Raw genomic sequence first — 16504 nt, forward strand, 5'->3', positions numbered from 1 at the left:
ACTTCAGAAGGGGCAGGGGCGCTGGGCACTCCGCCCTGGCCCTAGGACACAGGCCAGGCCGGCACCGCAGCTCGGCCGCGCGCCCTGTCCGTGCGCGCCGAAGGCCCGCCAGGGGCTCCCAGGCGGGCGGGAGAGGGGGCCGGGGCCCAGGGCGGCCGAAGCGCCCCCTCCTGCGCCCCGGAGGGAGCGGCCGAGCGAGCCCGCCCGCTCTTTCTTCTTCGCGTCCCTCCCTCCGCTGCCCCCGCCCTCGCTCCCTATTTGGAGCGGAGACACCCCTGACGTCGGAGCCGCTCGCTCTCCGCTCCCCCGCACCGCGCGCCCGCCCGGGGCCGCAGACGGCGCACCGCGCAGCCCAGCCGAGCCTCGCAGGGCCGCCACCAGCCCTGCCGGCCGAATCCCCGAGCCTCCCGGTGCTGCCGGGCCTACCATCCCCGCGGCCGGCAGACAGCTCCGCACGACCCGGAGGGAGCGCCGCGTTCCTCGCTGCCGCCACCGCGCGCGGTAAGTCCTGTCCGGGCCGGCACGCGGGTGCTCAGCTTCCAGAGGCTTCGGCCGCAGGGGCAGCGCCGCACCCCCGGCTGCGAGCTTCACCCCAGCCTGTCCGGCGGCCCAGGACATGGAGCCGAGACGCTGCTGCCAAACCCCTCCGGACGCCGGGGCTCGGGACGTGGGTGCGGCATGGGGTGGCCAGGGGACACCTCTGCTCCCTGAGCCCGTCCCCAGACTCTCTCGCGATCTCGGGATTTTCACTTCTTGGTAGGAGTCTCCACAGCCAGGGCAGAACGGGAGGGAGATGCGTGGCGGAGCGAAAGCCCAGTGGGTCGAGGGCGGGTCGGGCCGCACGGGCGCCGGGACAGCGCCCGGAGCTCGGTAGCTGGGCTCGTGCGTCCCTCCAGCTGTACCCAGGCCTCTCCGCTCCGGTATGTTTCTGCCTCCTTTTTGTGTTTCTCCCTCTCTTAATCTCTCTCTCTCCCTCTCTCTCTCCCCCCGTCTTTCTCTCCCTCCCCCCATCCATCTGTCTCCCCCTCTCTTTCTCTGGTTCTGTCCCTGTTCTTTCTGTTTCTCCGTTTTGAGTTGCCCTGGGTTTGTGTCTCTGCCTGTGTGTTTTCTCCGACTCCCAGTGCGGCCCCTCCGAGGGGGTCTCTCACAGTGTCCTGTGCGTGTCCCTGATCCCTCACCCTCAAATTCAGACAACCCTCCAGTGTTGGAGTGGCCAGAATAGTTTCCTAGACCCGGTAAAAGAAACGAAACCCTCCCCCTACCTTCCGCCTGCCCCCAGGGCCTGGCTGGGGTCATCCCCCTGGAATTGAGCCTGGGGCAGGGGGAGCCAGCCTTTCCGGGGGCTTAGTTTTCTTAAGAGTTCCACCCCTGCGAGGCAGCCTGGACAACAGGGCCCTGCTGCGGGCCACCTGCCTGCGCCCTGGGCGGGGCAATTCTGATCTTTTACAAGCAGCAGTAAAGGGGCAGCTGCGGGCCTTGGCCTGGCCAGGGGGGTGGCGGGCACCGCAGGAGAAGTGCACATTTTCAGGCTTTCTGAGGCCCTCGCCGCTGGAGGACACCAGCCTGTAACTAAGGGAACCCCGGGGAAAACAGAGGTCAGGGCCTGAGGCCAGCGGCTGGGCGCTGGCAGGGGATGGGGGTGAGGAAGCAATTTGTCAACAGGCCCCTGGTCCTTTGTTACTGTCAAATCACCAGCCTCCTGAAACTCCAGATGCTGAGCCGCTTGGGTGTGGCTTGCTTTTAGCTGGGGCCAAAGAAAAGGTGAAGCCGGAGCATTTCCTCAGTGGCCCCCCCTCCTCTCCTCCCACCCCTGCAAGCTTTCTCCTGGGCCTGTGTGCAGGAGGGGCGGATGCTCTGCACTGGCCGCGGCTATCTCCTCATCCTTTTAAAGTGAAATCTTGGACCAGTGTAGCCCCTTCTCCCATCCCCAGCCCCAAGGGTCCCAGGAGCCAGCACCAATGCTGGTGAGGGCTGCAGGGGGACTTCTGCTGAGCAGATGTGTCGCCGGCCCAGCAGCAGCTCATTAGCATAGATTTGTTTTGGAGACCACTTTGGGTCTGGCAGGAGGGTCTGCAGGCAGGAGGGCCGGGGCCTAGGTTGGGGGTTTGTAGCCTGGAAGGTGGAGTTGCCAGGCAGAGGTGGGCAGGCCTTTTGGGCCTGGGCTTGGCCCTGCGTGTCTGCCTCCTGGATGGCTGGTTCATGCTCTGCCAGCGCTGACGGGGGAGGAAGGAAGCCGCCCTGCGGTGAGACTGGGGTCATGGAATCCCGGTGGCCTCCAGCAATACCCAAGGAGACAGATTCTCTGTGAGGGAATCAGCTGAAGCGGACATTCCCAGGCTGCTCTCCCTATTTTACAGACATGAGGCGTAGGGAGCCGAAACCAGTGGCCTGCAGCCTGGGCTGTAGCCATTAGACTGTCCTGCCTCCAGGCGCACTTTGAGCCAACAGATGAGCCTGGGCCTGACTTTGCCCCCGGCCCCAGAGTGGGCCTGGGAAACCTCACTGGGCGGACGGAGACTGGCCCCCTCCCAGAGTGACCTTTCCAGTTGCACCATTCAAGGAAGTCCCTGCACTCAGTCCAAGATCTGAAGTGATTGCCCCACCCTCGCTGATCCCTGAGCCCAGGGCCACGAACCACACCCTCTGCACCCAGCAGCCTGGCAGCCAGGCCCAGCCTGTTTTCTGGAAGTTGGATTCTTGAGGGGGCTGGTTTCTCCTGGACCCTGTCCTTTCAGTCAGCAGCCCAAGAATGAAGAGTCGGAGTGGGATCTTGCCCTGGGCTCCCACCCTGGCAAGCGAGTGTGAGTGAGGCTGGACCGGATGGTTTATAAAGCCCTTTCCCAGCCATCCCGTCATTTGCTTGAGCTTCTCCTCGAGGTTCCCCCTCCATCCAGTTTCATCGAGGCAGGTGCAGCCCCGGATTTAGATGTCAGGACCACCCAGGATCCGGTGGGAGGGAGCAGGGAGGAGAGGGTGAGGCGGGGAGCGTGTGGGAGGCAGAGGGGTGGGCATGAGCAGAGTTCAGGGAGGATGAGCGGCCCAGGGTGACTCCGAGCTAGCATTAATGGTGACATTTACTGAGGACGCACCCCATGACAGGCACCCTCCCCAGAGGTTTCCATGCACAGCTGCCCTAGGAGGTGGGTTTTATCACTGCCCACTTTGCAGATGAGGAAATTGAGGCAGAGAATGTTGAAGTGGCTGAGCGAGGATGGGACCCCGGTCTGTCACAGTCTCTTGTGACAATGGAGAAGCCCGAGACCCTGCCCTGGGAGGTATGGGGGGGCTTGGGGTGAGTAGGTACTTTCTACCAAGAAAATCCTGGTGTGCTTGGCACTAAGGAACCCAGAATGTTCAAGGTCACCCCAAAGAGGGATGAGGAGTGGTTGTTCACGTGTTGGACGGAATGGGCTCTTCACTCTACAGAGGACCTCTCAGTGGGTGGTGGCGGGCCTGGGTCTCCCTTGACATCGGGGCCCCTCTGAACTGGAGGCTTCACTCCGAGCTCCATGATGCAGGCAGTGGGGTGGGTGGCCCCCTAGTGGTAGTGCTGTTATGGGGGCCCCTTCCCTGGGGAGTTTGGCTCTGGCTCCTCACCTGGCCGGGCCTCAGGATCCTGTGGGGGCCCATGCAGATACGCCCAGGCTGCACCCCAGCCCTGAGGGGTCAGACCCGGTACTGAGCCTCTGAGGCCTGGACAAGCCTCTCAAGGAAGAGGCTGAGTTGCAGGCGGTGTGGAAATGTAGAGGACCCCAAAGGCCTGCTGCCCCCACCCCCAGCCCTTCCCAAAGCGTGTTTTTTCACTTCCCTCTTTCCCGGTGTGGGAGATTCAGTGGCCACTTTCTTGGTCTGTGCCTCAGTTTCCCCAGTGCTAGAATGGGTCAGCTAGCGTCCCCCCTGGAAACTCCCTTTCTGTGTTGTTGGCAGCCTCCGAATGGGCCAGTGTTTGCGCCAGGCCTCGGATGGTCCGAAGGGCTTGGACTTGGGAGGGCAATGGGGGGGGGGTGAGAAGGCCTCTGCCCTGGGCTGTAGGTGCCCTCACTTGAAGCCTGCAGAGGACTTCAGGAGTGGGGCTTGAACCCTGTTTTGAGGGGCTCCCAAGCTCCCCAGACAGGTGGTGGCTGAGAAGGGATGAGAGACATAGCAGCCAGGCCGGGGCAGGGCCAGCGCCAGGGCCAAGGGCAGGGAGCCCCAGGCCTCCTGGCCACTCCACGTTCCCCGCCGCCTTCTCTATTTCCTGCTTCCTCTTCTGTGACCCTTTCATCTGCAAAGGTGGCCGGTGGTGTCCAGGGTCAAAGCTCAGGTCTATTTACTATTTATTGGTTGTAACTATGGAGGAGGCGTTCAGAGCACCTTTCATGTATTCCTTTATTCAGTCTTTCCGACAGAGGCACCGAGGTTCCTTGTAAATAGTAGATCTCTTTCTCTTTACTTCTCCGTAAGTCTCGAGCCAGCCTCTCAGCCTCTCTGTGCCTCAGCTTCTTCACCTCTGCAGTGGGGGAGTAAGGGGAATACGAGGCTCTGTGGCACAGGGCTGTTGCGAGGACTGAATAAATGGATTTACGCAAAAGCGCCTGAAGCAGCGCCCAGTCCACAGTCGCTGCGCTGGGCTGACGTGGATAAACGCCCCTCTCCGGGCCTCGGTTCCTGCAGTGCCCTCAGCCAGGAGCACGCTTCCTGTCCCCGCCATTGGTAACTCATCGAGACCCTGTGTTAAATCCAGGGTCCTCCACAGTCCTCTCGGCCGGCCCCTCCTCTCAACAACCTCCCCTAACCCACCCCCCTTCCCCCTCCCCATCTAGGCTTGGAGCTCCCAAGTGGGCACAGGGTCTGGGGCCCCAGCTCCCCTGCCCACACCCTTGCCTTCCTCTCTGCCGCCCTAGGAGGTGCTCCGTAAATAAGTGGGGATTGCAGGGAACCACGGGACTCGAAGGAAGAGTGCTGCTTGGCTGACTTGCTAGGGGGCCTTGGGACGAGGTGGGGAACCCGCCTTCCCACCCTGGTGTTCTGCGAGTCCGTGACTTGCCATGTGACATTCAGGGTGGGGAGGAAGGGGTGGGAATTGGGGGGTGAGGCTCTCAAGTGTCAAGAAGGGAGGCCTGACTGCCGCAGAAAGATAAACCAACAAAAAGGTAAACTTGTCGGGCAAAGAGCCCGCCCCAGTCAGTGTGAAGCGTTAGGGTGGGGGTGAGACGGGGCAGGGATTCTTGGTGGCTGGGTGTGAGAGCCGGAGGAGGGTGGGTGTGTCTGGATGACAAATGTGTCTGTGGGAGAGTGGCCTGGCCTCCTCCCTGCCTCCTGCTCCAGCGCCCAGCTTTCGCTCAGATGCCCACCCAGCCTTTCTCAAGACCCCCCGGGGGGAGAACTGACCTGAGCTGGGTGCCTGCAGGGTATTGGGTGCTTTCACTGCATCTTCCCACTTGCTCTCCGAGGAAACTGCTATGCTCCCCGGTCTAGGGTTGAGGTAGGTTGTGCAGGGAGGTGAACTTTATTTCTGGAAATCATATAGCTCCTAGGTGGGAAGGCTGGGACTCAAATGCAGGAGATCCCAGGGGCCGTGCCTGCGGGATCCCAGGCAGCCTGCTGGAGCTCAGGGCTCCTGGCCCAGGGAAGCTGAGTGTGGCCCCAGGCCCCTCCTCTGAGGTCCGGGCCAGGGCTGGGGGAGAGACCACCTGGGCTGGGTTAGTGTGCCCTCTCTGTGGACACAGCTGGCCCTTAGGATGAACTCTCAGCTGTGTAGTAGAAAAGGAGGAAGAGCAGGGAGGTGGCCTTCTGCCTCAGTGTGTCTCATTCCTCATCAGCTTCTGCCGCACGGTGACCCTAATATCCAGTCCCCATCCCCTGGGCCAGCGACTCCCTTAGACTCACTGCTTTCTCCCAGCAAGCCTTGTTATTAAGCTCAGCCCCAGTCTCTACTTGCCTTGAGCCTGACCCTGGTCCATGACCTCAGTTCTGACCTCTCTTCAGCCCAGCTCCACGTCAGGCCGGGGTTTCATTAAAATCCCAGTCTTGATTCCCAGTCCTAAGAAAACCTGAGATCACCCCGTCCCTGCCGCCTCCTTAGCCACCCCTGCCCCGACCTTCTTGACGAGTTGTGATGGAGTCAGGTATAGGACAAAAGTCCCTGGATTTCTCTGAGGTCTCTAGAGGACCAGTACCTCCTGGGGAGACCCAGGGGGCCCTGGCCTTAGGTGGCCTCTAGCCTCTTCTGAGTCAGACCCTGCCTGACTCAGGCCGATTCCTTGGGGACAGATGGGCACCACTGGGAGTAAGGAAGCTTCCTAGGTGCTAAGCCTGTTGAAAATTTAGCTAGGTGGCCAGTTAGGAACAAATCCATTCTATTTTGTTAGGATGTGGTTGTATTAAAAACACGGGCTTTACTGTCTGTCTTGTGAGCAAGACCAGAAGTGTGTGGGTGGGGGCCTGGGCCACGGCACGGGCCCATCTGGGACTCACCTCCTACTGCTCTCCCAGGTTCACCCCACCCCGCAGCTGAGGGGACTTGCTGGGTGGAGAGAGCAGAGGGCTGTGGCACGCAGGCTGGCCCAGCCCCTCTCTGCAAGCCCAGCTGAGCCAGTGCACTTAGGTCTTCCCTGCAGGAGCAGGCAGGACACCCTCAGCATGTCCCTCTCCCCAACACTGTCGGAAGTACCTGCCTCTTGCGTCAGAAAGCGGGCTAAGCTTGTTCTGCCTGGGATGTCCTGCTCCGAGCCAGCCTATCTCTAGCACTGGGCCTCTGTGGGACCAGTGGGTCCATACCTGCCCCCTGCTCCTGTTTCAGCCCCACCCAGGCCCCTCTGGGGACTATCCCAAGACACAGAATCCCAGACTGGCAGAGCTGCGCTGGTTCCCACACCTGGCTGCGTATCCGAACCGTCCTGGAAGCTTATTAGAATCGCAGACTCCCACCCACCCTCGGACTTTCGCACCACGAGTCCCCAGGGGATTCTAAGGATCTCAGAAACCAGTGGCCTCGGGCACCTCACTCACTCATCTTACAGGAGGGGCGGTGTAGCCCGTGTGCAGGGGCACAGCACTCGTGGACTCCTGACTGTCCAGCGCCCTTTCCCCAGGGGCCTCCTTGCAGGTATTGCCTTCCTTCCTGAAGTCCCCCAAAGCCTTCCTCCTCCACATTTTTTGAGGTGGGGGGGTGGGGGGAACCCTGGGAAAATTAGCTGGGGAAGGTTGGGAGAGTCCCCTCCGCGGCAATCCGTGGGACACACACTGCCCTGCAGCGCCATCTGCTGGCAAACTCTGGTATCCTAGTGTCTTACCCTTTCTATCCGTATTTTGCCGTGTATAACGTGCACTTTTTCGCCCAAATTTTTGAGGGAAAATAAGTATGCGCCTTATACATGGGCAGTACTAATTCTGTATCTATATAAATGTTTATAATTCTTTTACTTAGGCATTAAAAGTGTAACTCTAGAAGGCAATAATGATATCCATGTGCAAAATAATCCGTATGCTAAAATTCCTTTATAATACAAAAAACCCCCAAGTATCTAAATAAAAATTTAATTAAAAAACTAAAACGAAAGATTTTTTCCCCTGAAAGTTTGGGTCAAGAACGTGGGTGCGCATTATACGTGACAAAATACGGTAAATTACTGAGGGGCCAGCCCAGGTCATGGATTGGTTCCCACCTGCCCCAGGTTGGGATGGAGCTGCCCACGGTGGTGTGTGTGTAGACTCAGGGCTCGAGGCTTTGGTGGGGCATCCGAAAAAGAAACACAGTCCAGGCTGGGGTTGTTTAATTTTTAAGCTGAGGTCCAGCCAGCCAACGTGGCCCGAGAATTCAGTGATATGAAGGTGTAGGTGAGCTTTCCCAACAACAGCCGTGGCCGCAGGTCTCCGCAACGTGCTGGTTGGCCAGCCCTCGAGGGCACGTGCGGGCAATTTCTCGTTTGCCTGGGGAACCCACAACATCAGAGGGAGGAGGGAGCTAATTAATGATTGCTCAACCCTCAACACGTGCTGAGACTTAGTGTCCTGTTGAGTATTAGCAGCAGTCCTTGGACACGCCCAGTATCACCACCCCCGTGTTTTAGATGAAGTAACTGAGGCACAGCGGTAGAAGTAATTTGTCCAAAGCTACCTCGTACGTTATGAAAATAACTGACACATGGAGTGTGTGTATTCTCCTGAGGGCTTTTCATGTAACACCTCATTTAATCTTCAGGATACCCTCTGATGCACATACTATTAGCAGCCCCAGTTTTTTAAAGATGTTATTTATTTATTTTTAGAGAGAGGGAGAGAAACACAGATGTGAGAGAGAAACGTCAATTGGTTGCCTCTTGCACATGCCCCGACCGGGAACTGAACCAGCGACCCTCCGCTTTGCAGAACCATGCCCAACCAGCTGAGCCCCACCAGCCAGGGTAGCAGCCCCAGTTTTGAGGTTCACAAGGGAGAAATAACTTGCCAAGGTTGTGCTTGTCTAGGATTTGAACCCAGGGGGTCAGATGTCAGAGTTCATGCTTTAAGACTACCGTTCCCCTCTTCCCAGCCTCCTGAGCCTGGCTGGCCTCACCCACAGTCTGTGCTCAGTTCTAGGGCTCTCCAGGTCACGGGCATGATGCTCTGGGTTCTGGTGGGGGCTGTCCTCCCCACCATGCTGCTGGCCGCTCCACCGCCCATCAACAAGCTGGCGCTGTTTCCGGACAAGAGTGCCTGGTGCGAGGCCAAGAACATCACCCAGATTGTGGGCCACAGTGGCTGTGAGGCCAAGTCCATCCAGAACAGGTGGGACCCAGGGGTGTGGGTGGAGGGGAGGAAGACAGGGGCCCAGGAGGGAGGAAGAGGCACGGGCTGCCCATCCTTGCCTCTGCCACGGTTGACAAGGGCACGGTGACCTCTCCTCCCACAGAGCGTGCCTGGGTCAGTGCTTCAGCTACAGTGTTCCCAACACCTTCCCGCAGTCTACGGAGTCCCTGGTGCACTGTGACTCCTGCATGCCAGCCCAGTCCATGTGGGAGATTGTGAGTACCGCTGCCCGCCCCTGCCCCGCCTGCCGCGCCCCACAGAGCCCGGCGTGGTCTGGCTCACCCGTCTTTCTAGCTTCACCTTGCTTCCCTCACCTTCTTCGCTGGTTTGACACTTGACACCAGCTCACCTTTCAGTCTCTCACACCTGCTTTGCTGGTTACCATCACCACAGGGCCTTTGCACATGCTCTTGGCCCTGGTTGGAACACCTTTCTCCTCCTCCTCACCTAGTGAACTTCTATTCAACCCTCTGCTCGTAGCTGACGCATCATTTTCTCAGGGCCCCTTTCCTGAGCCCCGAGCACCGTCTGCCTCTGCTTTAAGCATCTGTCACATCCCCAGTTCTCTGTCTGCATTTGGGAGATTTTGACAAGTCTGTTTCCTATGCTAGACTCTGAGCTCCTGGAGGGACCGTGCCTCGTGTCCTGGGAGCTGGCATGGAGTAGGTGCTGTGTGGAAGGAGGGAGGGAAAGAAAGGAAGGGAAGGAAGGAAGGCAGAAAGGAAGGTAACTAGGGGCAGAGGAAGATGCTAGAGGGGTTCGTACAGGTCTGACCTCAGCTGGGCTGGGGGTTCTGGGGTCGGGGAGCTCTTTGAGAAAATGATGTCTGAGCTCAGACCCAGAGATGGAGTAGAAGGTAACTGCAATGTGTCAGGCAGGTGGTAGGGAATAGGTGGGGTGAGGACCTTCCAGGCAGAGGGAATAGCATGTGCAAAGTCTCATGCAGCTCATTCAGCCCAGTGGGCGGGAGTGGCACAAAGTCAGGGGTAGAGAGGTTCGCCAGGTGCAGCCCGAAGGGCCAGGAGCCCGGATTTTCCTCCAAGTGCGGGGCGGAGGGAGCGCTGAGGGGGAATTTTAGGCAGAGGCCAATTCACACTGGGTTTTCCCCCTCAGGGTGCCCTCTGGATGCTGCGAGGGGATAGATGGGAAGGTGGCAGGACGAGATGTGAGGATACAAGTCAGGTGGCACCTGCAGGGACTCCCCCTCTGCCCCTGGATGGGTCCCCGGAGCTGACTGGGGTCTCAAGGGTGGGCTTAGGACTCCAGGGTCTCTGGGATTCTTGGTCCCATGAGGATGTGTTACCCTTGGGACTTCCCTCCTGGCCACAGGCCTTTGGAAACACCCCTGCTGCCCTTCCCAGGTAACGCTGGAGTGCCCCGGCCACGAGGAGGTGCCCAGGGTGGACAAGCTGGTGGAGAAGATCCTGCATTGCAGCTGCCAGGCGTGTGGCAAGGAGCCGAGTCACGAGGGGCTGAGTGTCTACGTGCAGGGCGAGGATGGCCTGGGCTCCCAGCTGGGCACCCATCCCCACCCCCACCCTCACCCCCACCCTGGCGGGCAGACCCCTGAGCCTGAGGAACCCCCAGGGGCCCCCCACACCGAGGAAGAGGGGGCTGAGGACTGAAGCCCTCGACTCTTCCTCCCCTCTCATCCCCCATGGAATGCTGGGGGAAGTGTGTGGGGAGAGGCTGAAGCCCCTCTTTGGCACTGGATGGACTTGGACTTGGAATGCTTCCCAGTTGCCATGGAGATCTGCAGGGAGGGGTTGGAGCCAAGCTGCACAATTTAATATATTCAAGAGTAGGGGGAGGAAGCAGAGGTCTTCAGGGTTCTTTTTCGGAGAAGGGGGTTCCCTTCCTTTCTGCCTCCTAGAGATGTGCCCTGGGGAAGGGGAGGAAGTTGGCTAAGCTGCTGAGGCCATCCAAGATGGCAGGAGTCAGGCTAAGGCCCATGCGGCCTCTGGTGGGGCAGGGCCCCTGGGGTACAGTGGTGGAGCTGGGCCCTGAGCAGAAGGTGGGTACCTCTCCAGCAGTGGCCCTGAAGGGGATGGGTCCAGGCTACGAAGGCCACTGGCTGAAGCAGGGAGCTCACCCCAAAGGCTGCTCACCCCACTCCCATGCCAGGGCAGCTTCTCTGCATGGCCCCATCGTGGCCCCCCACCCTCCGTGGTTGGGAGTCAGGCCTGGGCAGGACCCTCCTGACTCGTGGCCCTGGGGCCAGGGGCTAGGCTCTTTGGGCTCTGGCTTTCTTGGCTTTCCAGGGGATGTAGGAAGGCAGGGGAGGAGCCTTCCTAGGCTAGGGCATAGCAGTGACCCCCCAGACCATCACTACAAAGAGCATCCCTCCCTCCTGTCTCTGAGGACTTAGTGCCTCCCACTTGCCCCCAAGTTCCAGGCCCCTCAGAAAGCCGATGGAACCAGCCTCACCCTGTTAGGGGAATTCTTTCTAAATATCTAATTTGGGGAGGGGTCACCCTTACTGAGACTCCAAGGAGGGGCCTGGGTGGGATGGACACTGGCTAAGCCTCAAGAAAGGAGGAGGACGGGCAAGGGCTTCCGTGGGTGGCCTGTTCACTGTGGATCTCCAGCTGCCCGATCCCACCGGCCTCCCCACTCCCACTGCACTTTAACCCTAGAGGGGGTGAGGGATCCAGACCAGGTCAGGGAAGCACTACCTGTGTCCACTCTTCTGTCCCAGGCAGCTTCCAGCCCCACCAGCCCCCTGCCTGGGGCTGCCCCACCCCTCCCAGCTGTTCTGACAAGAGCTTCTGGAGCTTGTAACCAGTAGACTGTCTCTCTGACGGACCCTGAGTTTTCTCACGAATAAATTCGTTCAACGCCTGTGTTTCCTTCCTCGCTGGCTGGCTCTGCTGACCCAGGGTTCCTGCGGGGGTCTAGGGGGAGGGGCCAGGCTATGCAGGGCATCCCAAGTGGATGGGCCCTCCTGCCGTGAGCACCCTGGGCCCTGTCTCCCAGCTCCCACCTCTCCTTGGGTGCCCATTCCTGGCCTTGCCTATATCTGGTGGACCTCCCCAGCAGGGCTTTTCTGGTTGGGGGCTTGCCTGATGCCATCTCTACCCTTGCAGCGGCCCCGCCTCTGCCCTTCCCTGGCACCGAGCCTGGCCTGGACCGGGAGGAGGGGAAACAGACAAAACTGGCTACTGAGGACAGACTATATACAGGTGGGGTGCTGTTCTAAAGATTTTAGGCAAGTAGCTTGCCTAATCCTCACCGCCACCCTGTAACACAGGCATGGCCCCCATTTTGCAGACGGGGCGTCTCAGGTGCAGAGGGGTCAGTGTGCCAGGGCCATCCAGGAACAGGACTCAAGGCCAGGCAGTCCGGACTCGCCACTCGGCTCTCGGTATAACCTTAGGAGTTCCCCGTTCTTGGCCTGCTGTGAGCTGGGCTGCTCCTGACACCCCACGATAACCCCACCAGTGTGGTAACATGACCCCCCCCCCCCCCCCCGGTTCATCCTTGGGACAGGACAGGGTGAGGGCTAGGCCCTTTCTTCCTCACACACATGGCTGTACCCACCACATGCCAGACAATTACATTATTTCTAATTCGGGGAAAATGCTCATCATGCTAATGAGAAAAACGAGGTCCTTAATGACCCTGGAGAGATTTGCCCAAGCTGGAAGGTAGCGGCCCCAGGATTCCAATCGGGCGCCCTCTAGTGGTGAGGATTGTGAGCTGCACGTGTCCCGAGCCTTTTCTTCACGGCTGCTCTGCACTGTCGCGCCGGTTGTCCTGACTCTAGAACGGCACTTCTTGCACTCGTGCTGGACACAGCTTGCGTGGCCACCCACAGTGGTCCTGCAAGCCTTGTTGTGGACTTCGGAGGGTCAAGCCCTAGCCACGTTAGTAGTCTTTCGATATGGCTGGAGGTGGGAATTCACTCCAGATTGCTGAGTCCTGCGGGGCTTCCGAGGACACAGAGACCAGGTTCAAATGAAAGGTTATGGGGGCTGTGGCTTTGGTGCTGGGCGTCTGAGACCGGCACTGTCTCGGCAGGATGTCCCTTGCTCAGGAGCCGCCTCCACCCTCTGTGTGGAATAAGGCAGGGTATAAGTTCATAGAAACATAAAGAAATTATTAAGAGGCTGCTTGGAAAGAAAGCTGGCGAGGGCTGGCGAGGCTGGTGGCAGGCCTGGAACGCCGGTCAGAGTGCAGACTTCGCTTACTTTGCAGTAAGAGCCCTGGAAGTGTCTGCGCAGAGCTGAGTTTCATTAAGACTGAAAAGAAGGCTCGTGGGGAGGAGCGGGAGGCTGGAGACCAGCGGGAAACTGCAACAGCCCAGTCAGGAGATGATGGAAGTCAGAGTTGGGGAGGAGCGAGTCTGAGGAGGCGGGGTCACCCAAAAGAGACGCTGCTGATTGGACTTGGGAGCAGTGAGTGGGAGGAGCCATGTTTGAGGGACTAGAGGCTCAGGTTAGCTGTGCTGGTTTGCCAATGGGAGTGAGATGCGAAGTAGTAACTGCCAGTTTTTCTCTCCACCTACCTCAAATGGACAAGACAGTCCCCCCAAAACTGCATCTCCCCCTCCGCCATCCTTCCTCCCTACCCGCGCCCTCAAGGGATTAAAAATCTTTACAAGGGCCCTGACTTGCGTGGCTCACTGGGTTGGGTTGATTCCGGGTCGCGGCTCATGGCTCGGTTGCAGGTTAGGTCCCCGGTTGCGGGAGCGCGAGAGGCAACCGACCGATGTTTCTCTCGCACATCCATGTCTCTTTCCCTCTCTTTCCCCCTCCCTTTCCCTCTCTCTAAAAATAAATAAATACAAATCTTAAAAATAAAAATCTTTACAAGGGGTTAACACTGACGCAGCATGGGCAACTCAGGCCCCTCCCCGGATGGGTGGGAAATTGGTCCCACTTCCCTGCCTTGTTAGCCTCTGTGAAGCCAACAACCCCCAACTAGTTTTTTTCCTCCTGCTCCCAGGCTCAGGAAAAACCCAGTGCTCCTGGGTTCAAATCCTAGCAAAGCCACTTCATAGTTGTGTGATGCTGAGCAAGTCCCTTGAGATCTCTGAGGCTCAGTTTTCCCATCAGTAAAATGCAGAGTAACGATCACACCTTTTTCACTCTCGGGGTCGTGGTGAGCTTTGCATCAGTCTGTGTACCCATGGGGCCTGAAACAGTGTCTGGCATGTAGTAAATGTCAGCCATCACTGAAGGTATTGGGAATGAATGATTGGCCCGCGCCTGCTAGTGGTCGGGCGGATAGTTTTGTTCGTTCATTTATTGAACATACATTTACAGACAGCCTAACATGTGCCGAGGGCATAGCAGTGAACCAAACCCACAAACCGCTACCTTCATGAAGTTTACCTAGTTGGCCAATGTCTTGTGTGAGAGCAGTTTTGGGCAGACCTCACACCCTCCCTGGACCTAGGTTTCTCCATCTCTGTAAGGAGTTGCTCCTTTTGGTTCTCTACGTACTGACAAAAACAGGCCTGGGGCAGAGCACTTCCTGAGACTCAGCTGTCCCATTGTGGCACCAGCCTTCTCCTCTAGAGAGAGAGCACCCCGTGGCCAGAAGTAACCAACCAAAGGCTAAGCATCCTTGAAGGTCCCTCTTTACCCTGAGATGTTAAGGAAGTCTAGGACATTAATCGATGCCGGAAATGAGAAATTTAGGAGCACCCTCGGAACTTTGGAAAAGTTCTTAAATGCAACATAATAGCAGCATGGCCACAAGGTGGCACCACCACCCAGGCCCAAGTTTGAAAAAAAGATTTTTTTTTTAAATTATAGCAAAGTACAGATCATAATATAATAAACATCTGTGAATCTATCACCAAGAATGAACAAACATTAACATTTGTGTCATGTTTTCTTTAGGTCTTTTTTTTTTAAAAAAAGATAAAAGCTATCAAATGTTACAGCTAAAGTTAATGCAGAAGGACTAATATTCTCTTCCACTCTTCGCCACTAATTTTTCAAAGCTAAAATTTATCAGGCAGCGCCCTCTGTGTGAAGTGGTCAAGTACTCATTCTGTCCACATCTTCACCTCCCCCGTTTCAGGGAATGGAAGCAGAGAACTGAAGAGGCTTCGCTAAGTTCCCAGAGCAAATAGCAGAGTCAGGATCGCCAAGCCAGGGCCCCGGGCCCCGAACCCCGGACCCCAAAGTCGGCCGCACACAGTGCCGCTCAGGTGTGCCATTGCTCGGCCAGACACCCCCAGGCCGAGGGGTTCACTGCAGAGCTGAGTGCACTCGCATTGTTCACACGGGAACGTCGAGGCCGACAGCCAGCTAGCACTGGCGCGGTGCCGTCAGGTTTTCAGATTCTGCCTGGGTCATTTCGTCCCCCGACAACCCTGGGAGGAGGTGCTGCATTGCTCTGCTGACTATTGCAGACGAGAAAATAGTGACCCAAGGAGATGGGGCCGCTGGCCCCAAGTCCACAGAGCTGGTGCGTGGCAGAAATGGATCCCAAGTCTAGTCTTTACAATATTCACCCAATGCTTGGTATACTACACCCTGTTCCTGGGGGCACGGCAGAAACTGTCGGGGGGGTGCAGGTGGTGTTGGAAGGGACTACAGGCCTCCTCCTCCTGCTGCCCGGACCCATGTGCGGGCAAGACAGGGGCTCTGAGCACCAACAGTGACTCGTGGGAGGGTGAAGGGTGCTGTCGGGTCTTGAGGTTTCTCTGCCTTGGGTGTCAGGAGACCCGGGTTTCAGTTCCACTTGATCACCTGCTGCTGGAGACCTTGGGTGAGGCCCTTGGCCTCTCTGAGCCCCACTTTAACGTCTACCGCTCAGCATCATTAGAGAGGTCAGAATAATAAAATAAAGCCTTTGAAACAGAGCAGGGACCTTAGCTGTGGGAGCAGTTGGGGCTCAGAAAGAGTCTCCACAAGGCGTGCCTCTGTGGGGCCCAGACTCTGGAGCTGAGGCGAGCGAGACCCTGTGGGCTTGAGAGAAACTTGGACCTCTCTCTCAAAGAATTTAACTGTGGGGCCTTGCCCATGATAGGAGTCATCACCAGAAATAAGCTTTTCCTGGTATACTGTGGGGCAGGGCAAACATCTAATCATCGAACACCTGCTCTTCTTACGCGGCTGTGAATGGCCCTCCTCCCGTCTGAGGCCTAAGGCCCTGACCCCATCCTTAGCTCAGGACGGCATACACACCTCACTGTCCGTGTCTGCCTCTGAGCCTGGCATGTATGTGGGGTTCCCATGGGTTCGTATGCAATTAAATTTGGTTATTTTCTCTCGTTAATCTGTCTCACGTCAATTTGATTATTAGATCAGCTGGACGAACCTAGAAAAGTAGGGGAATATTTCTTCCTCCCCTACAGAGGTATCACTTTTCTGTTTCTATGAAGGGAAAAAGTCACACACACCCCTTTAGATTCCCTTTGCGTTGCTCTCCACTTTATGTTTTTCCTATAGCAATTGTCACTTTATGACTAAGTATCTATTATTATGCTTATTGTTTGTGGGTCTCCTTCCACTGGGACGTAAATGCCACAAAGCTGGGCTCTCTGATTTGGTTACTGTAGTGTCCCATTCGGGCAGAACAGCGCACCAATGGGGACACCACAGTGGCGTCAACTAGGTGCTCAATAAACGTTTGTTGAAAGGACAAATGGAATTCACCAGTTAACCAGTGAAGTCTGATAGACACTCTGGGCAGCCAGGAGAAGAGATACACAGTGGGGTAACACCCTGGACGCAGGCCCCACCTCTATACCGGCAGTGGGCCCCTGGCCTAGAGT

The 16504-nt window shown here is 57.6% G+C and overlaps 1 protein-coding gene across 5 annotated transcripts; it reads left to right on the forward strand.

The window, feature by feature from the left end:
- Positions 1-364: 364 nt before the first annotated feature.
- On the forward strand, positions 365-11614 carry NBL1 (NBL1, DAN family BMP antagonist). 5 transcript variants are annotated; one of them, XM_053921806.1, is made up of 5 exons: positions 365-501; positions 6782-7087; positions 8554-8748; positions 8873-8984; positions 10131-11614. In XM_053921806.1, exons 3-5 carry the CDS (start codon positions 8579-8581, stop codon positions 10392-10394), a joined length of 546 nt encoding a protein of 181 aa, XP_053777781.1. In that variant the 5' UTR covers positions 365-501; positions 6782-7087; positions 8554-8578; the 3' UTR covers positions 10395-11614. The 5 variants fall into 5 exon arrangements, with proteins under 5 accessions (XP_053777781.1, XP_053777782.1, XP_045046533.2 ...); XM_045190597.3 differs by lacking the exon at positions 365-501 and adding an exon at positions 655-756; XM_053921807.2 differs by lacking the exon at positions 6782-7087 and having other exon boundaries at positions 369-501.
- The last annotated feature ends 4890 nt before the right edge of the window (positions 11615-16504 follow it).

This window comes from Desmodus rotundus, chromosome 3 (assembly GCF_022682495.2).
Source record: "Desmodus rotundus isolate HL8 chromosome 3, HLdesRot8A.1, whole genome shotgun sequence".
NCBI lineage: Eukaryota > Metazoa > Chordata > Mammalia > Chiroptera > Phyllostomidae > Desmodus > Desmodus rotundus.